Source organism: Euprymna scolopes, chromosome 15, assembly GCF_053919585.1.
Source record: "Euprymna scolopes isolate OS-2025 chromosome 15, ASM5391958v1, whole genome shotgun sequence".
Taxonomy (NCBI): Eukaryota; Metazoa; Mollusca; class Cephalopoda; order Sepiida; family Sepiolidae; genus Euprymna; species Euprymna scolopes.
In genome coordinates this window covers 6145081-6163100 of record NC_136496.1, presented here as the reverse complement: position 1 = coordinate 6163100, position 18020 = coordinate 6145081, and the positions used below count along the sequence as shown (strand labels likewise).

The window sequence follows — 18020 nt, the reverse complement described above, 5'->3', positions numbered from 1 at the left end:
GTACACAAAACAACGAAAATAGAAACCGTTTTTAGGAGATTTTGACGTATTTAAACCGTCAATGTAATTTTTTTTTAAACGAAAATAAAAAAATTAAAAATTAAGAAATTTGTTTTTCTTTATTTTAAGTAATCATTCATTTCTGTATATGATTAACGTTTATTTTTTTATTTATTTATTTATTTATTTTTACTATTATGCAAAAATGTATTTAAAAAAGGGGGGAGTAACAACGTTCAAAGCACAAGATAAAGTGTTCGGGTTTTGGGGGATTTTTTTCTCTTTTAAATAAGGGAAGCATTTTTCATTGGCTCATTGGACAGCAACTTCTTGCTATCACTATCAATAATTCCCCCCACTCTTTATCTGTGCCTAAACCTAAACATAGATTCCATGAACAAAGCTTTTTTCTTAGAACTGCACGCCTGTGGAATTGTCTTCCGTTTTCCTGCTTTCCGGCTGACTACAATATGGTTGTCTTCAAGTCTAACGTAAATAAATTCTTGATGAGCCGTTCCATATAAGTTATCAACTTTACCAAATTTTCATTACTAATGATTACTATAATGTCCAATTTCTACTGTACACTCTTTAACCCTTATCCTTGAGTGGCCTCTTGGCCTTGATAATGTGACATAATCGCAAGGACCTTTTAAATTAATTTTTGATGATTTTCTTTTCTTCTTTTCATTCAAAACAAAAGTTTTTTTTTTGTTTTTTAAGTTTGTAATGAAAAATATTATTTCTGTTATGACAAAGATAATAATTCAGTGAAAATTAATTGAAAAAAGGAAATATTTTTGCTACAAAGACAATTGGGAGAATTTTTAAGAAACTAAGAAATTTCAAATTCAAATCAAGAAACATTATGAGGTAAGTTTCATGAATAAATATTGTTTGCTGCTGCCATTGCACACAGAAATCACTTTTTCCACTACTTCTAACATAATAGATGTATGGAAACTAAACTTGCTTTCAGGACTGCCAGCAACAATTGTAAGAAAGTAATAAAGAACACAAGAGAGTTGTATGCTGAATCCGTCAAGTCCAAGGTAGCTGAGCAGCGGCTTAGTTCCCACCAGTTTTGGCAAATAACAAACAGAATCCTGAACAGAAGCGTGTGCTCTATCCCAACTATCATCAATGGACCTGAGTTAATCTCGTCAGCATCAGACAAAGCCAAACTCTTTGCAAAGAACTTTGCAGCTAATTCTACCCTTTGCAACCAAGGCTGCCAACCCCCAATATTTCCTCCTGTATCAGAAAACATGCTATGTGATATACATATATCTGTACGTGATGTTGCCAAGCTAATCAAACACCTTGATTCCAGTAAAGCAACTTGCCCTGACGGTATTCCACTTATAGTACTCAAAAAACTTCAACCTGAACTAGCGCCCATACTTACAAAACTGTTTAAACGTTGTCTTAAGGAGAATAGCTTCCCATCACCCTGGAAAATCTCATCAGTATGCCCTGTATTTAAGAATTCAGGTGATCGTTCATCCCCCTCTCGGTACAGGCCAATAAGTCTCCTGTGTGTCATGAGTAAGTTGCTGGAATCTGTGTTAAATACAGAAGTAATCAACCATCTCAACAAAAATAACCTTCTTAGTGACACTCAATATGGTTTCTGTTCTGCTAGATCTACAGCAGATGTGCTTACAGTTATATCTCATAGGATTAGCAAATCTCTCGACGGAGGCAACCTTTCTAGGGCAATTGCTCTTGACATATCTAAGGCCTTTGATAGAGTATGGCATAAAGGTTTAGTTCACAAGATCTCTAGCTATGATATAGCTGGAAATGTCTTCTCAATTATTAAATCATTTCTTTCTGATAGATTCATAAGAGTAGTAGTTGAGGGGCAAAAATCAGGGGTCCATCCTGGGCTCAACTCTTTTCCTGATCTACATTAATGATCTTCCAAATCACATCCTTATATCATTTTTAGACATTTATGCTGATGACACTACCATTTATGGTACCACATCTAAGACAGTAAACGACCAAGTTCACTCTCCTCTGATCTTGAGCACGTGGTACAATGGAGAAAGGAGTGGCTGGTTACTTTTAATGCATCTAAAACCAAGCTTCTCTCTTTACATCATCAACATTCTGATCCACATCTGGCATCAATTGAAATGAATAGCTCTCGTCTTGAGGAGGCCTCAAGTTTTTACAAGCTTCTAGGCTTGACCTTTACTCCTGATCTTAAATGGAACACGAATATCAAATCTGTTGCCAAGGCCGCTGGAAAAATGGTGGGATCTTTCTATCGATCCAGTAGATATTTCACTGCTGATGCAATTCTCTATCTATATAAGAGCCAGGAACGTCCAAGGATGGAATACTGTTGCCACATCTGGGCAGGAGCTGCTAGAAAGAACATGTCTTGCCTTGATAGAGTTCAAAATAGACTTCGTAGCCTCGTAGATGTCCTTTTCTCTTCCCTGCAACCTCTATCTCACAGAAGAGATGTTGCGAGCTTGTCTCTGATGTATCGTTATTTTCATGGAAAGTGTTCGACTGAGCTTCAGTCTATGGTCCCCCCTCGCCAAACTTTCACAAGAAACACTCGTCTAGCTGAAAACACTATCAATAATTCCCCCCACTCTTTATCTGTGCCTAAACCTAAACGCAGATTCCATGAACAAAGCTTCTTTCTTAGAACTGCACGCCTGTGGAATTGTCTTCCGTTTTCCTGCTTTCCGGCTGACTACAATATGGTTGTCTTCAAGTCTAACGTAAATAAGTTCTTGATGAGCCGTTTCACTTAAGTTAACAAATTTACCGAATTTTCATTACTATATTTTCCAATTTCTACTGTACACTCTTTAACCCTTATCCTTGAGTGGCCTCTTGGTCTTGATAATGTGGTGATGTCTGTGTAAAAAAAAAAAAACAAAAAAAAACTGTATCCTCATTAGATCTTCCGTGCATACTGTTATCGACTTAAGCAAGAATGGCAGAGGTTCGGTAGGCTAGCAGAAACAAAGATTCAACAATTGTTTAATTTTTTCATAGAACAATTAACAACTAAACAATGCTGTAATAAAAACGTAACTGACATAAAAAAAAAAAAAAAAAAAAAAAAAACATATCAGTAAAGACTCCTTCAATATTTCCATCATCGATAGGCCCAATAGGGTTTATAACGCAAGAGGCCATTCGGGCCAAATATTCATCGGCAGACCAGTCGGGGTTTGAAACACGAGAAGGCACCTCCCCCTGACTGTTCATCGGAAGACCAGTTGGGGTTTGAAACACAAAAAAGCTCTCCTGGCTAAATGGTTTTCCTAATAAGTTAAGCATAACACAATGGGGAGCGCTTCACATGAAGGGGAAAATCAAAGACAAGGCAGCAAAGTCATTTAAATTCAATTAACAGGCGTCAGACACAATATTGAGTTTCATCTGATTTTTTTTTTTTTTTTTTTTAAATGGAGGTAGCAAGAAATATAAAATCACCAACTTGACCTCGGGTAATCCACCGATAAGGTTTTAATCATTGTTATATGGCTTCCTATTACAGTAGCTTCTTTCGAAGAACTGCAAGGTTGTAGAACTCTTTCCTGCACACCATTTTCCTTCCACCTATAACCTTAGTCGTTTCAGTACTAAGGTCAATAGGAATCTCCTGTCTTAATTATTTTTCATTTTTGTTAGGTCCTTACACCAAGTGGCTTTATGCCTTGTCTAGAGCAATTTCCATTTTAAAAGAAATTTAATAATGGTTTTATGCAATAACATTCCGTTTAACGTCCATCTTATATGCTGGCATGCACTGGAAATCTTTTAATCTAACCTATCTCTGGCCAGGTCTTTATCCTTCCTTCTCTCAAGTCTATTTTTATCACATTTTTCCCCCCATGTTAACCTGTGAATTGAACCAGCTACCTTGATCGTTCTACATCTAACCCAGTAACTTTAAAATGCATTTTTTAGCATTCCCTTAAAGTTACCCTCAATTTTATTTTTTTTTTTTTAATACAGATTATTCACATCTGGAATTAAAAGTTATGGACAATAAACAATGACATTGATATTTTAAATCATGTTAAAATACGAAATTCCAAAATTTAACAAAAATAAACAAAAATTGATTAAAAAATATTTTGTAATTGTTCCCCAATTCCTTTCCAAAGAATAAAAAAAAAAAAAATTTTAATTAAAAAAAGTCTTCTTTCAAAAATACTTTAAAAAAAAAAAAATAAATAAAAAATACGTTTTTGTTTGTGTAAATGAAAAAGGTTTATTCTTTTCACTTATATATTAATTCAACTTGATATCGAAATGAATTTATTGAATTCAGTCTTCGCTGACAAAGAGAGTTAAAACCTCATTTTTGTGTTTAAAAATTAAACACAAAATACAAAAATAAAAAAATGTAGAGAATGGAATAAATAAAAATAAAACATGAAAAAATGTGGAGACGTGAATTTTTTTTTTTTTGTGTCAAATTTACAACAAATTTCTGTCAAAAAGTGAGTAAAGGCTTTTAGGTTTCAGAGTGATTTTGTATTTTTTGATAAAAAAAAAAAAAAAAATGGTGAAGACTTGAAAATTTATTAAATATTAAATCAAAAGTTGAATAAGCAAAAAAAAGGACTTATTTAAAAAAAAAAAAAAACTGATTAAATTCTATTTCAGTTTCTTAAATTATTTAGAGTTAAAAAAGTCAAATAATTTACATTCACTTAAACCATGTTTAAACACACACACACACACACACACACACATTAGTTTCATGATACACATCAAATAGCAAAATAAAAACTCTGCAGGTGAACGATAATTCTATTTTTCTAGTTATGGACAGGTCATTTACAAGAGTTACCGTTATTCCTTAGTTAGCCTCTTTCAACTTGTTTATAAAGATGGTGACTTTTTTTCGGCCTATTTTTCATTTTGGTATTTTTCGTGTCGATAAAACCTGCTATTAAATTTTTTTTTTTATTAAAAACATGGTTTTAGTAAGAAAAAATGGTTGCTACAGATTGAATGTTGAAATCAATTTCACTGTGTGCAATTAAGGTGACTGAAATACGAAATACTCGAGGAATTATTAGTTTTAAAGAAGTTCACCTTGACAGGAATATGTAATGGGAAACTTCAGATTTGGGTAGAAAAAAAAAAAATTGAGCCTAATGCAGAAAAAAGTTTTAAGTTTTGGTAAAATGAAGAATTAAGTTGATTTGTTTTTTTTTGTGAAATTAATGAAATTTGTTTTACAAAAAGCTTTTTTTAAGCAGGGGTAAGTATTGGATTATTTCCCAATTTTTTTTTTTTTTTTTTTTTTGAAAAACAGAGGATCCAATGTGGTGCAAGTTCATTTCTTATGACAAAAACAAAAAAAAAAATTTTTTTTAAATGCTGTGTTTTTTTTTATTATTGTTTTTGATAATTTTCAGTGTTTATAAAGCGATATTTTTTTTTTTTTTTTTTTTGCAGGCAATTTTTTTTGCAAACATTTACAACGCATAACCATCCCTTCTATCTTTATATAAAAAAAAAAAAATCATTCATTTATTTTGTGTTTGTTTTATTTACTTCTTCAGAATTGACGTAAAACATTCAAATTATAAAATTTTTAAATAAAGTTTCAATTTGCAGCAGGGAAGGAGAAGAGTTCAACTTGCTATGAAATTTTAACCTAAACTGTTCCCATACACGCACGATTTTTAAATAGTAAAAAAAATTTTAAAACGTCTTCAAAAGTTAGAGAGCGAGAAGTGAATTGTCTGAAAAGACCAATGACATAACGGATAAAGTAATTTGTAAAAGGACACTTCTGGAGGTGGAAGGTTCAATTCTCAGTGCAGGCAATACAAAGAATACAATTGCAAATTACTTAGAACCTCTACCCGGTCATGGCTGACACAGGAGAGCTTGTTACCCTACTGGATCAAATAAAGGGCTCCGTTTGAAATTCCGTGCAGATTCTCAAGTTCAATAGAAAGATTCCACAAGTTTGACAAAATACACCTGAAGAAACTTGAGGGTTACAGCGACCAAAACGCGAAAACAATACTCGAGTTAGTGTGAATTATACGAAATAAGAAATGAAAGCTTTAGAGAACGTTGAAGAAATCTACAGAAAATTTAGATGCTTGCATGAGAAATTAAACCCCTTGCTAAAAATTGGACAGGTACTTTTTTTATTTTTACTGTAAGCACAATTTGATGGTATTGTACGGAAAAGTTTTGATAATCATTATTATTGACAAGAAATTATTTTAGAGGAAATATAGTAGGGAAAGCATCCATCTTTAATTGGAACATCATCATCATCATCATATGAATCCAAAAATTCTATTGTTAGCATTAGTTCCCCTTCCCCCAATATTTTTCTAGTCAGTATTCTTTCTAGAAAGGCATAAGGGATTACAGAAGGGACCACATGAAGGTTGCCAACATCCTAAATGAAATTGACTTTTGTGGAATGAGCTGGATTCGAACTTGGGACAGCTAGGTCGTCAGATGGTGTTGTTAAACAGGAAGTAAAGTTCATAATATAAACTGTGTAAACAAAATGGCTACCATGCTCAGAATCATTATTTATGCTAATTTTAAAAGTTTATAAGTTTTTGCAACACAAATAGATCACACACGAGTTATTTTGGACTAATTTTGTAACTGTATTTTATTTAAAATAATTTCTGTCAACAAAATTAATGATTACATAATTTTAGTGAAAGAGGTTTTTGAGGCGTGGAGATATTTAAGGTGCTTGTTTGTTATTGAAGCAAAATTTGTAATATTGAATTTCAATTAAAACTAATGGCATCTATTTAACTGTCATGTCACAGTAATGAGCATATCCAAAAATTATGGTAAAATGATAAGGTAGAAAATTAATGAAAATAGTTTTTGAAAACAACTTGTGAACATTGGGTTTTGCTTAAAAAAAAAAAATTTTTTTTAATTCAACTTGTAACAAGGGAGAGAATTTAGCCAAAAGTAAATTTTTTTTTCGCTAATTGTCTACGAAAACCGTCTTCATTAATAATTTTTTACCTTATTCTTAATTTTTGGATATGTTCACTACTATGACATGACAATTAAGTAGATACCATTGGCTTTATATGAAATGCAATATTTTGATTTTCGAATTTCACCCTAATAATGAAGCACCAAAATCATTAATGGACAGATATTTTGAAGAGATTTCTTTATCGTGATAGAGTTATTTTCTTACGACAATTATTATAAATTGGCTTGTAAACATTGAAAAATGGTAACTATTTATGAAATTTTTTCCAAAAATTGAGAAAATTTGATAATTAGTGAATTTAATACTTGCTTGGTCAAAATCTTGTTTTTATTAATATTGTTTTTACTAATCAAAATTTAATACTTGCTTGGTCAAAATCTATACTCATGCATGGATATCTATTTTTTGTTTTTACTAATCAAAAGCCCCACTCCCCCAAACATATATATTAACGCTAAGTCTGGGATAGCAATAAAAAAGATTTTAAAAATGCATCCTGTGCTGATTCTCGTAAAAATACATAAAAGTGACAATTCTGAATTTTTTAGATGAGGGCTAATTGTTTGTATTACTTGTTTTGATTGGACTATTGTTCTCATCTTGAGTCCTATTTGTGCAACGTTTCGGTTGATGTAGCCTTCGACAGGTTTGTTGGTCGCCATCTTGGAGAAGAAAGGAAAAAGTTACTGGCCCTGTATTCTTAGAGTTGTTTTTGTTTTTCCGCCGTGGTTGGGTAAGAAGACACTATACTAAAGTTGCGCCAAACTTTCACAAGAAACACTCGTCTAGCTGTAAACACTATCAATAATTTCCCCCACTCTTTATCTGTGCCTAAACCTAATCGTAGATTCCATGAACAAAGCTTCTTTCTTAGAACTGCACGCCTGTGGAATTGTCTTCCGTTTTCCTGCTTTCCGGCTGACTACAATATGGTTGTGTTCAAGTCTAAAGTAAATAAGTTCTTGATGAGCCGTTCCATATAAGTTATTAAATTTACCAAATTTTCATTACTAATGATTACTATATTGAACAATGTCTACTGTACTACTGTACACTCTTTAACCCTTATCCTTGAGTGGCCTCTGGGCCTTGATAATGTGGTGATGCCTTTGTAAAAAAAAAAAAAAAAAAAAAAAAAAAAAAAATACTTGTATACTTTTGCATGAGGGATTATTGCATTTAAATTTAACATAAATTGATCCCTCACTTCTGAACCAGAAAGCATTTTTAAGGACTAGTCGCCTAAAGCAAGAGATGACCCACCCTTGTTTTTAAAGATAATTTGCACAGGTGTAGAGCTTTAATAAAACTCACACTTTCAACTTTTGTGTACTATGCACACACTAATAGGGGGGGGTGCACGAAACTGCATGCAAGAGGATATGAATTTTTTTTTTTTTTTTTTTTTTTTTTGCACTAAAACTTGTTGAAATATTACTTTTTCTACACTAAATAACAAATAATTCAAATCGTATTTACTATAATTACCCATAATCAACCTCCTACTCGATTTAACATTAATTTTATATACTGGCATGTGTTGGATGGTTCCAGAAATTAACTTCCAAACTAACTTATCTCTTGCCAGGTAATTATTTAAACTACACAGGGCTCTACAGATAAATTTATTTTTAGTTTAGTTTCAAAACTAAATATTTTCGTTTACTAACCAAATAGAAAAATTACTAGCCAAACCCATGTGATTTTTGGAATATGACATCTCCATTCTGTGACGAGTATGTACATTTTAAAGAATTTCTGTATTTTATTTTAATAAGTGTAATTCTAAATACAAATCAAATTTTATGTTGAGATTTAAAATTTCTTAAGGTTTTTTAAACAGCCTTTGTTTAAAAATGTATATTGTTCTATTAAACCTATTGTTTAAATAATTTGACTGTGCTAGTTTTATGCAAAAAAAAAAAAAAAAAAAAAAAATTTTTCATTCAGTAATTACTTTGCTTTTAATTAGCTTTGGAAGATTGTCGGGGGTATAAAAATTTTTTTTTTTTTTTTTAAATACAATCGCCAAAACATAAGTTTTATTATTTCTAGTTGCCACTTGGAAAAATTACTTGCAAATGTGACTGTTTCACTTGCAACGTAAAGCCCTGCTACATACACTGAAATGGAAGTGATTTCCTTAGTTGAGGCAAGATTGTTTTATAGGCTGCCACTAATCCAGGGAGTTGACATGGAAGCAGCATTTTTAGCGAGACATCATCTCTAAGTGATTGCCTACGAAAGGTTTAAGAACACTTCACCTGACATTGAAATTACGGAAGACAAAGAACTGAATCAATTTTTTAGAATCCAATCGAGAAAATATCCCCAAGCTCAACGTGTTTTACTTTAAGCGGTACTCCTGTAGGAGACATCTCCTTGAACTACGTTCGCTTTTCTTTCTTTTTTTCTACCAAAACGGTCATTAACAATGTTCTTTTTAATGTTTAACATATTTCAAACGGATATAAATTATTGTACAATAAAAATAATTAAGTGAAAACAAAATCATTTTCTTATTTCAATTTACTTAATCAAGTAAAAAAAATTCCATTTTTTATTTGATTACTAAATTTAAGTTATTCTAGCAAATTACCTAACAGTTTAACAAAAATATTGTAAAAACTGAATTTAACTTGAAAAAAACTATGAAAAAAATAACTTTTTAAATTCAGTAATCAAGTTAAAAAAAATGGAATTTTTATCTGATTAAATAATTCGAAATAAGAAAAATGATTTTTGTTTTATTTTAATTATTTTTAACGTGCAATAATTTATATCAATTTGAAATATGTTAAACGTAAAAGTTAAAGACCATTTTGGTCAAAAAAAAAAAAAAAAAAAAAAAGTCTACTGATATCAGCCTGCTGCTACGGATTCAGAATAGGGGCATATGAGCAAGAAATAGCAAAAGTGGTTCAGGGAGAGACGTCTCCTACAGAAGAACCCTTTAAGCTTGCATAAAAAACTGAGGCTCTTTCATAGCTTAAACTTCTAAAGTAACCGAAACTAGTAATGATAACTCAATTCAGTGATGTCTGCCTATTTTTACTCTTCTGAAATGAAGAATTGAAAAAAAGTTTTGACAATCTTTCGTCTTATGTACGTAAAATGAAAAAGTTTTCAAAATAAAAACTGACTTTTTTGACTCAGATAAAGTGGTAAAATGAATAAAATGTTTATATTAAAATTCTAATCTATTATATAAATCTCACCTGTCTGTTTAAATGTATGTATGTATGTTTGTTTGCTTGTATGTCTTCCTAAAACTTTCAACAGGGACGACGGATTTTCACATGATCGGTATCATTTTGAAGCTCAACCCTTCGGACGACAAATATCGAAAAATTGGCCCAAACCATTCATTCCTTCACCCTCAACTGGTCAGTTTTCTACAAGGATGGGGGAGATCGCTTTTTTTTGCAGATATTTTCGCTTTTTTTCGATTGACTAGCCTTAATTTTGATGTTCGCCACTTCCGGTTTTGCAATGGATGCAACCGCAGAGGCAGATTTTTTTAATGTTTTTTTTCCTTCTTTGCGGCACGGGTTCAAGCCTGCCTGTTTACTACCACTTTTTTTTTTTTGCTCAACACACACCTCCAAACATTCGGGCACCCCCGCTAGTGTATCATAAAGGGTAGTAATGTCGAATCCTGTCAAAATGTTCACGAAGACATAATTGGATGGTTTCGCCGATATTGGAATTCATGAAGGTATGTTTCGCATGGGCCCAAGTATCTTCGATAGTGTTCGTGTGGACTGTAGGGTCCTGTGGGTCCACAAAATTAAGGGTGTGAAGTACAAGGACCGTCATATGCAGGGAACATCACCTGCCCTTTTTTAAACATACCTTCATGAATTCCAATGGTGTCGAAATCATCCCAATAATGTCTTCATGAACATTTTTTATTGGATTTGACATTACTAGACTTTATAATACATTACTAGACTTTATAATACATTACTAGACTTTATAATACATTACTAGACTTTATAATACATTACTAGACTTTATAATACATTACTAGACTTTATAATACATTAGAACTTTAATATAAACATTTCTTATTCATTTTTACTGCTTTATCCGAGTTAAATAAAGTCAGTTTTTATTTTGAAAACTTTTTGATTTTACATACCAAAGATGAAAAATTGCCAAAGTTTTTTTTTCTAGAATTGGTATATTTGAATTATTTGCTTTTTATATAACATTGGATTTAGGGTTAGTGTTAATGTAGAGAATGTCTGTTGCAAAAAAATTAATAATTCTGTAATTCCCAGAGGTCAAGTGACAGCTGGAAAGCATCATATCACAATCGAGATTGTTCTAGAGAAGGATGCTGACCTCCTCTTGCAAATTAAAATCATCTGACTGCAAGGAGTAAGCATCATCATCGTACATGAACTTTAAATATTTTATCATCAATTATTTTATCAATTATTTTATCAGTAATTATGAGCCAACATTAATGTTGGAGGGAGGGAAAAAAAATGACTTTGCTTAACCAAACGCTAACCTAAAGTCCAGAGTGACAATACTAGAAAAAAAAAAAAAGTGAAATTATATGAACACCAGAAGCAGGTCAGTCTTGAACCATTGAGGAGGTGATTAATATCATTGAAATTTTTTATGTTTTATATAATTTCACTTAAATAGCTCTATATATGTATTGAGCACTTTGAAAAATATTTTTTTTAGTTCAATACATTGGAACCTAATTTTTTTTTTTAGTTTTCAGCTCGTTTGTATTTTAATAATACAAAAGAGCTGAAAACTGATCTCCACCCTCCTAAAATTTGAATATTTTTTATTTTATATGTGAAAGTTTGTACTTGTGCAGTTTATAGGCATTATTTAGAAACCTTAACATGGAGAGGGGTGAGGACTTTGTTAACTATTCTGTACTTTCACCTAACAATTTAATAAGCAGAAGATAATGTAAAAATTGAATTTAACTTGAAATACCAACTAAAAATTAGCATGAGCTGCAGAAATGCCTGAAAGTTTAATGTTTAAACGAGAGCAAGTTTCATAAATTAGATGGGAAGAAATTAGCAAAAGAAAAAATTGAGTGGGGAGGAGGTGAGATAGATAGGATGGAATGTGTCGTACATGTCGGCTATAATCGTATTTAATTTTGTGGCTTTCATTAAGAGTCACACTTCTTTGTGAACAAAGCCATTTGACGGAAGTGACGTCAGACAAATATTAAGGTATTGATGACCAACATACTATGTTTTTTTGTTTTTTTTAAATCAAATATAAAAATAGAAGTTTTATTCATCAATCTTTATTTGAATTTTTGTAATAAAAATATAATCTTTATAAAAAAATGTTTATGTACTTTTTTTTTTTTTTTTTTTAATGAGGCGTTGGTATGTTTTTTTTTGTCTTGTTTTCTTTTTACAAAAAAAAAAACAAATATAACTTATAAAAAATATTTAAGAACTTTCTTTAAATATATTTAATAACTGCTTTTTGTTTGGTAAAAAAAAACAGTTCATAAATATTTAAAAATTACCAACACCTGATGTTTGATTTAAAAAAAAAAAAAAAAAAAAAAAAATGCATAAATATTTTTATTACAAAGGTTATAATTTTGTTAAGTTCAAATAAAGATTGTTCGGTAAATTTTTACCTAGTTTCCATCTTAACATTTTCTTTTAAAATAACGACTTTTCTAGATTTTCGGGATGCTGAAAACGAATATCGCATTTAAATTTTCTGTAAATAAGTAGCTTTCCAATTAAGCAAAGTTATTTCGTATGTTATTGTTAGTGGTCATCTTGGTAAAGAGAAACTACGCGCAAGCGCAAGTACCAAGATGGCCACCATCAATAACATAAGAAAGGACATTGATTAATATCCGGAAAGATACTTATTTGCGGAAAATTTTAAATGTGATATTAGTTTTCAGCATGCCCGAAAACCTATAAAATTCGTTATTTTAAAGGAAAATGTTAAATGGTTTCAGGTAAAAATTTACCACTGTTTGAATAAAACTTCCATTTTTATATTTGCTTAAAAAAAAAAAAAAAAAAAAAGTGCTTATGCACTTTTGTTACCGTGCTATTTTTTTTTTTTTTTAAATAGTATTTAAATTTAAAGTTAAATTCAAGTTTCTTGATATACATTTTCTTTTTAATTGTACGGTGAAGTACAGAATAATTACAAAACACCCTCCTCATGTTAAGAATGGCTTTCTAAACATTATTTCAGCACGGTAACAAAAGTGCATAAGTATCAAAAGCTACATTATGTACAGTGTTGGTCATCTGTACCTTACGGCACTTGCGCCGAATGGCTTTGTAAACAAAGTGCGACTCTTAACGAAAGCCAGTTGTGCACGTTTTGTTATTCTGGTGTCGATGCAGAAGTCTGGTAGATCCAGCTCTCTTCGACGATGGCCTTGACTCGTTTCTCGTACTCGCGCCGGTTGTCCTGGTAGAGTTGGGCGGCGAGGTTGTTCGCCGGACTGTTGGGGTTCGGTTCGTCGAGAAGCGACTGGATGGACGTGAGGATGGACGAGACGTCGTAGGTGGGACTCCACCGGTTCTGCAAGATGTCCAGGCAGATGCTGCCGTCGGCGTAGATGTTCGGGTGGAACATCTTCGAGGAGAAGCGGACGGTGGGCGGCTTGTTTGGGTATTCCTCTGTGAATTTGATGGTCAGCTTGAACGTGCCGTCTTCGAACGGGGTGTCCGTCGGGCCGAAGATCACCGCGTTCCACAGCATGATGTTGTTGTCCGTGGGGGCCCCACTCACCCCCGCTGGGGGGTCGTTCTGCAGGCGCATAAAATCACGCATAAGGCGACGACGGGCTGGTGTAGACATCTTGAAACGAAGATAGTAATTGTGTTTGGTTTATTGTTATATATATATATATATATATGTGTGTGTGTGCGTGTATATATATATTTAATATAAAACGCACTTTTTTTATACTAAGAGAGATTCAATTTCTCTTGTTTTTTTTTATATCATAAAGTGCTCTTGCTTTATAGTAGGTATTTTATTTGCTTCCCCACGAGAGCAAATGTGACACAAGGTCGTTTTTAATGGGGGTGCGGGTCCAGCCCCCAAAAAAAGGGCACCGTGAAAGTAGGCAAAAATATCCTGGCCTGCCTCAGCCGGCCCTTTCTTCCAAGATTCCAATACAAATATACGTTTTTGGCGATCGGGTTGGCCGTTAAGATGCCAGATGTTGAGATATGAACCCTTTGTAAATATATATACAAAAGTAGTTTTTTTTTTTTTTTTTTTGGTTTTTAATTTTTCAATGCAATAATATTGCACAATAAACAATTTTAATTAATATTCGACCCTTTTCTTTAGGTAGGGTTGTTTTTTTTTTTTTAATATATTGAACAAAAAAGTACTTTTAATTTGGCGCGTCGTGCCCGTGGTTTTCAAAGTTCTGGCACTTTGCAGTATAAAATTAAGAAATTAATTTTTATATACTTGAAAGGTTAAGATTTGTTTTGTTTTGGTGAACAAAAGAAGTTTTTTGTTTTTCGCAAATATTTCTTTTTCCTTCTTTCTTATACTGACTGCATATGTAAGTATATATATATATATTATACTTATCACTTGTTTCTTATAAACATATCAGGCAAATCAGGAAGCTGTTTTTAATGAAAATCCCAATAGTTTTCTCAAATTTTTTCCCTTGTTTGTTAATTTTCCTTCTGGGTCCAGAAAAAAATGAGGAAATAATGTCTTCATAAAATAAATTCCTTTCTGTTTGTATATATATTTTTACCGGACCTCATATAAGGAAAAAAAAGGGAAAAAGTTTTTTTGTTTGTTTTTACTTACTCCATTTTGTTTGTTTGTTTACATGTTTAAAATTTTTGCAGATTTAAACTTTTGTCGGCGAATTGGTTTACTTTATAGTTTCCTCGTTTATCTACCGTTTCTTCTTTTCTTTTTTGATTTGATTTTCAGTGTTCCGTGAGAACAAGCGAGAAATAAACAAAAAATATTGCGACGTCAATAATTCACGACTTCCGGTTTCGCTCTTCCGTTTTGAGAGGCGAAAAAGTACAACTAAAACGAAAGATGGCTGCGTGCGCAGGTCACATGACAACAGCAGTGCCCTCACACACGCATTCGTTTCTTTTTCAATATCTTTTTTTCTCTCTCTTCTAATTCTCTGTTCCATATCGCATCTCTGTGTCTGTTTTACAATTACTTTAATGGAATGTGTTCTTATGAATTCATAGCACTTGTGCCCCCCTCAATGTACATACTCCGATTAACCTGACAAGCAGCAAAATCCCACCCCCATCACAGTTGAAGTCTACTTCTAATATCTCAGCTAATGAACCCCCTTATTTTTACAAGAACTCTAAAAAATATTCATGAGCATTCTGCGGTTTGTATTACTGTACACATAGATTCAAAAAAGTTGTCAAAAAAACAAATATATAACAAATAATGTTATCAAAGGCAAGATAATTTACTTTTCTACCAAACTGGATATATTTTTTATGTTTTTATTCAATGTAACATGTTTATTCAGCTCGAAAAACATGCAGTGTTTACCGATGTATTGGAAAATTCAAAATGGTGCCTGACTCTCTCTTTAACACGGTATGTTTGGGAAAAGGTGTTATAAATAATAAACTAGACAAAATACTATTAAAAAAAAACACCGAATATATGTCAAGTTATGTCACGGTAACATATATTGAGCGAATCTCTAACAGTATTTTGTCTAGTTTATTATTTATAACACCTTTTCCCGAACTTACCGTGTTAAAAAGAGAGTCGGGCGCCATTTTGAATTTTCCAATACATCGGTAAATACTGTATGCTTTTCGAGCGGAATAAACATGTTAAATTGAATAAAAACACGAAAAATATATCCAGTTAGGTAGAAAAGTAACTTATCTTGCCTTTGATAACATTTATTTGTTATATATTTGTTTTTTGACAACTTTTTCGAATCTATGTGTACAGTAATACAACCCCGCATTCTGCTTTTTACTATTGTTGTAAACCTTCTACTTTAAACATATATAAATTATCTCTTTTGTGAAGAATTCCTTCTTTATTCATTCTTTTGTTTTTGTTCACAGTATGACAATGTCTCTTGTTTTCCTCGCATTTGATTAACAATCCTGCAAATTTTTTCCACTGAAAATATTTCTCTGAACCCGGCTCATCCCAAAAATACTTCTCCCATTACAAAGCACCACCTAAAGTAAAACCCCAAAACCAGCGTGAACACATCTCTAAAAGCTAACGACCACCTCCCAATACATCTTGTTGCTTAACTTACCACAATCCCCCATGAGAAATTATCCCAAATAGTAGCTCTTTACATTTCAAGTGGCAATGTGCCTTATTTGGGTTGAAAAGAGTAAAAAAGTAAATTGCCTGGCACATTAGGTACATGAGTTGAGCCTCCTTGCTGCTGTGGTTGCTTAGAGACTAAGTAGAAAAGTACCAGTCAAGAATCGGTTCTTGACAATCAGCTCGACAGGTGTGGGGCCAGGAACTGGCCTAGTACCTGTCGGACTAAGGTACGCCATCTAGGTATCACCCAGGAGGTCTACCCTTCCCAGCTTTGCCACCCGGCTTTCGGATGGAGTAAGATTATTGCATGTCTGAATACCCTTTATGAAACAATTCAAATGTTTAGACCCAAAATTGGCTGAATAGTTTGCTAGAGACCGCAAAGGTCAAATCTTTTGAACTTTGACCCTTTGGCAGCCAAATCGGCCAAAAAACGATTAAAAAGCTTGCCCTATGTCTAAATACACTTTATGTAAAATTTCAAATGTTTAGACCAAAAGGCTGACCGCAGAGATCAATTTTTTTTTTAAACTTTGACCCCAGTTTTGACCCCTTAATATTTATTGTTTTGGGTTCAAATCAAATTAAAAAGTTTTACCCATGTCCAAGTAACCTACATCTTTTTGTACAGACATTTAAAATTGTCATAGACTCTTGAAAATTCAGTATGTTATTGCTATACATCTAATGAGATAACTGGCCAATTTTTATGATTTGTGGTTCAAATGAACAGCTACAGCAGGAATTGGAATACACTCAACTAAAGTCTGATTGTCACAGCAGGTGAATTTCAAAAATGCAATCTTGATGTAAGGACACTTTAGAAGAATAAATGTTGTTTTAAATTTCGAAAAAAATGCCACAGAAACATATGGAATGTTTCAGACTGCTTTTGAACCATTTCATATGAATCAAGCATCAGTTTTTGAGTGGCATAAGAGATTCAAGGAAGGCAAGGAGACTGTGAGGAATGATGAGAGGTATGGGAGGAGTAAGGAAGTCAAAACACCAGAGTTGATCGATCAAATAAAGAATTTCATGGGTAAGAACCGTCATATGTCTATTGCGCGAGCCTTTTCTAGTCTCACACAAAAACACGAGTTCACATCTCAAGCTATATTACTTGTCATATACATACGCGCACACAAACATATGCGCCCACGTCCACACACGTACATATATTCACGTTCGCGTACATACACTCACATTCACGTGTATATACACACACGCTAACTTACACAAATGTACTCACATACGCGCACATGTACGCACACAAGGACGACGTCACTTCCCCTTTCAATGGAAATCCACACATGCGCAAAAGACACACTGGAAACAACTATAAAAGGAAGAGACAGGCTGTTTCCAGCCCTTTTCGGACCAGCTCTCGAACTGAGAGGTTGGGCTAATCAGCCGCCTCCCTTTCGAGAGGCGCACACTCGCGCGCGTCACGTCCCCTGCGACTATGTATAGGGCACGAGCTAACAGACTGTATGTACACCTTCTCACTCTTTCTCTCTCTATCTACTACTTGTTCCTGAGAACACCACTGCGTAGCTGATTTCTAACATGGCGCGCAGTTTAACTGATGTCAACTCTCTATCCTCTTCTTTGTCTACACGCTGGACTATCATTCCAATTTCCACTACATTACTCACTTCTCTTCCCATGCGCGAACAAACGATAGTGAGATGAACACACATTTCCTTTTCTT

At 32.9% G+C, this 18020-nt stretch overlaps 1 protein-coding gene across 1 annotated transcript; it reads right to left on the bottom strand.

Moving 5' to 3' along the window:
* Positions 1-5197: 5197 nt before the first annotated feature.
* LOC145293715 (ubiquitin-conjugating enzyme E2 A) lies at positions 5198-15060 on the bottom strand. The gene has a single exon (XM_080140153.1). It carries the CDS (start codon positions 13835-13837, stop codon positions 13358-13360), a length of 480 nt encoding a protein of 159 aa, XP_079996279.1. The 5' UTR covers positions 13838-15060; the 3' UTR covers positions 5198-13357.
* Between the last annotated feature and the right edge of the window lie 2960 nt (positions 15061-18020).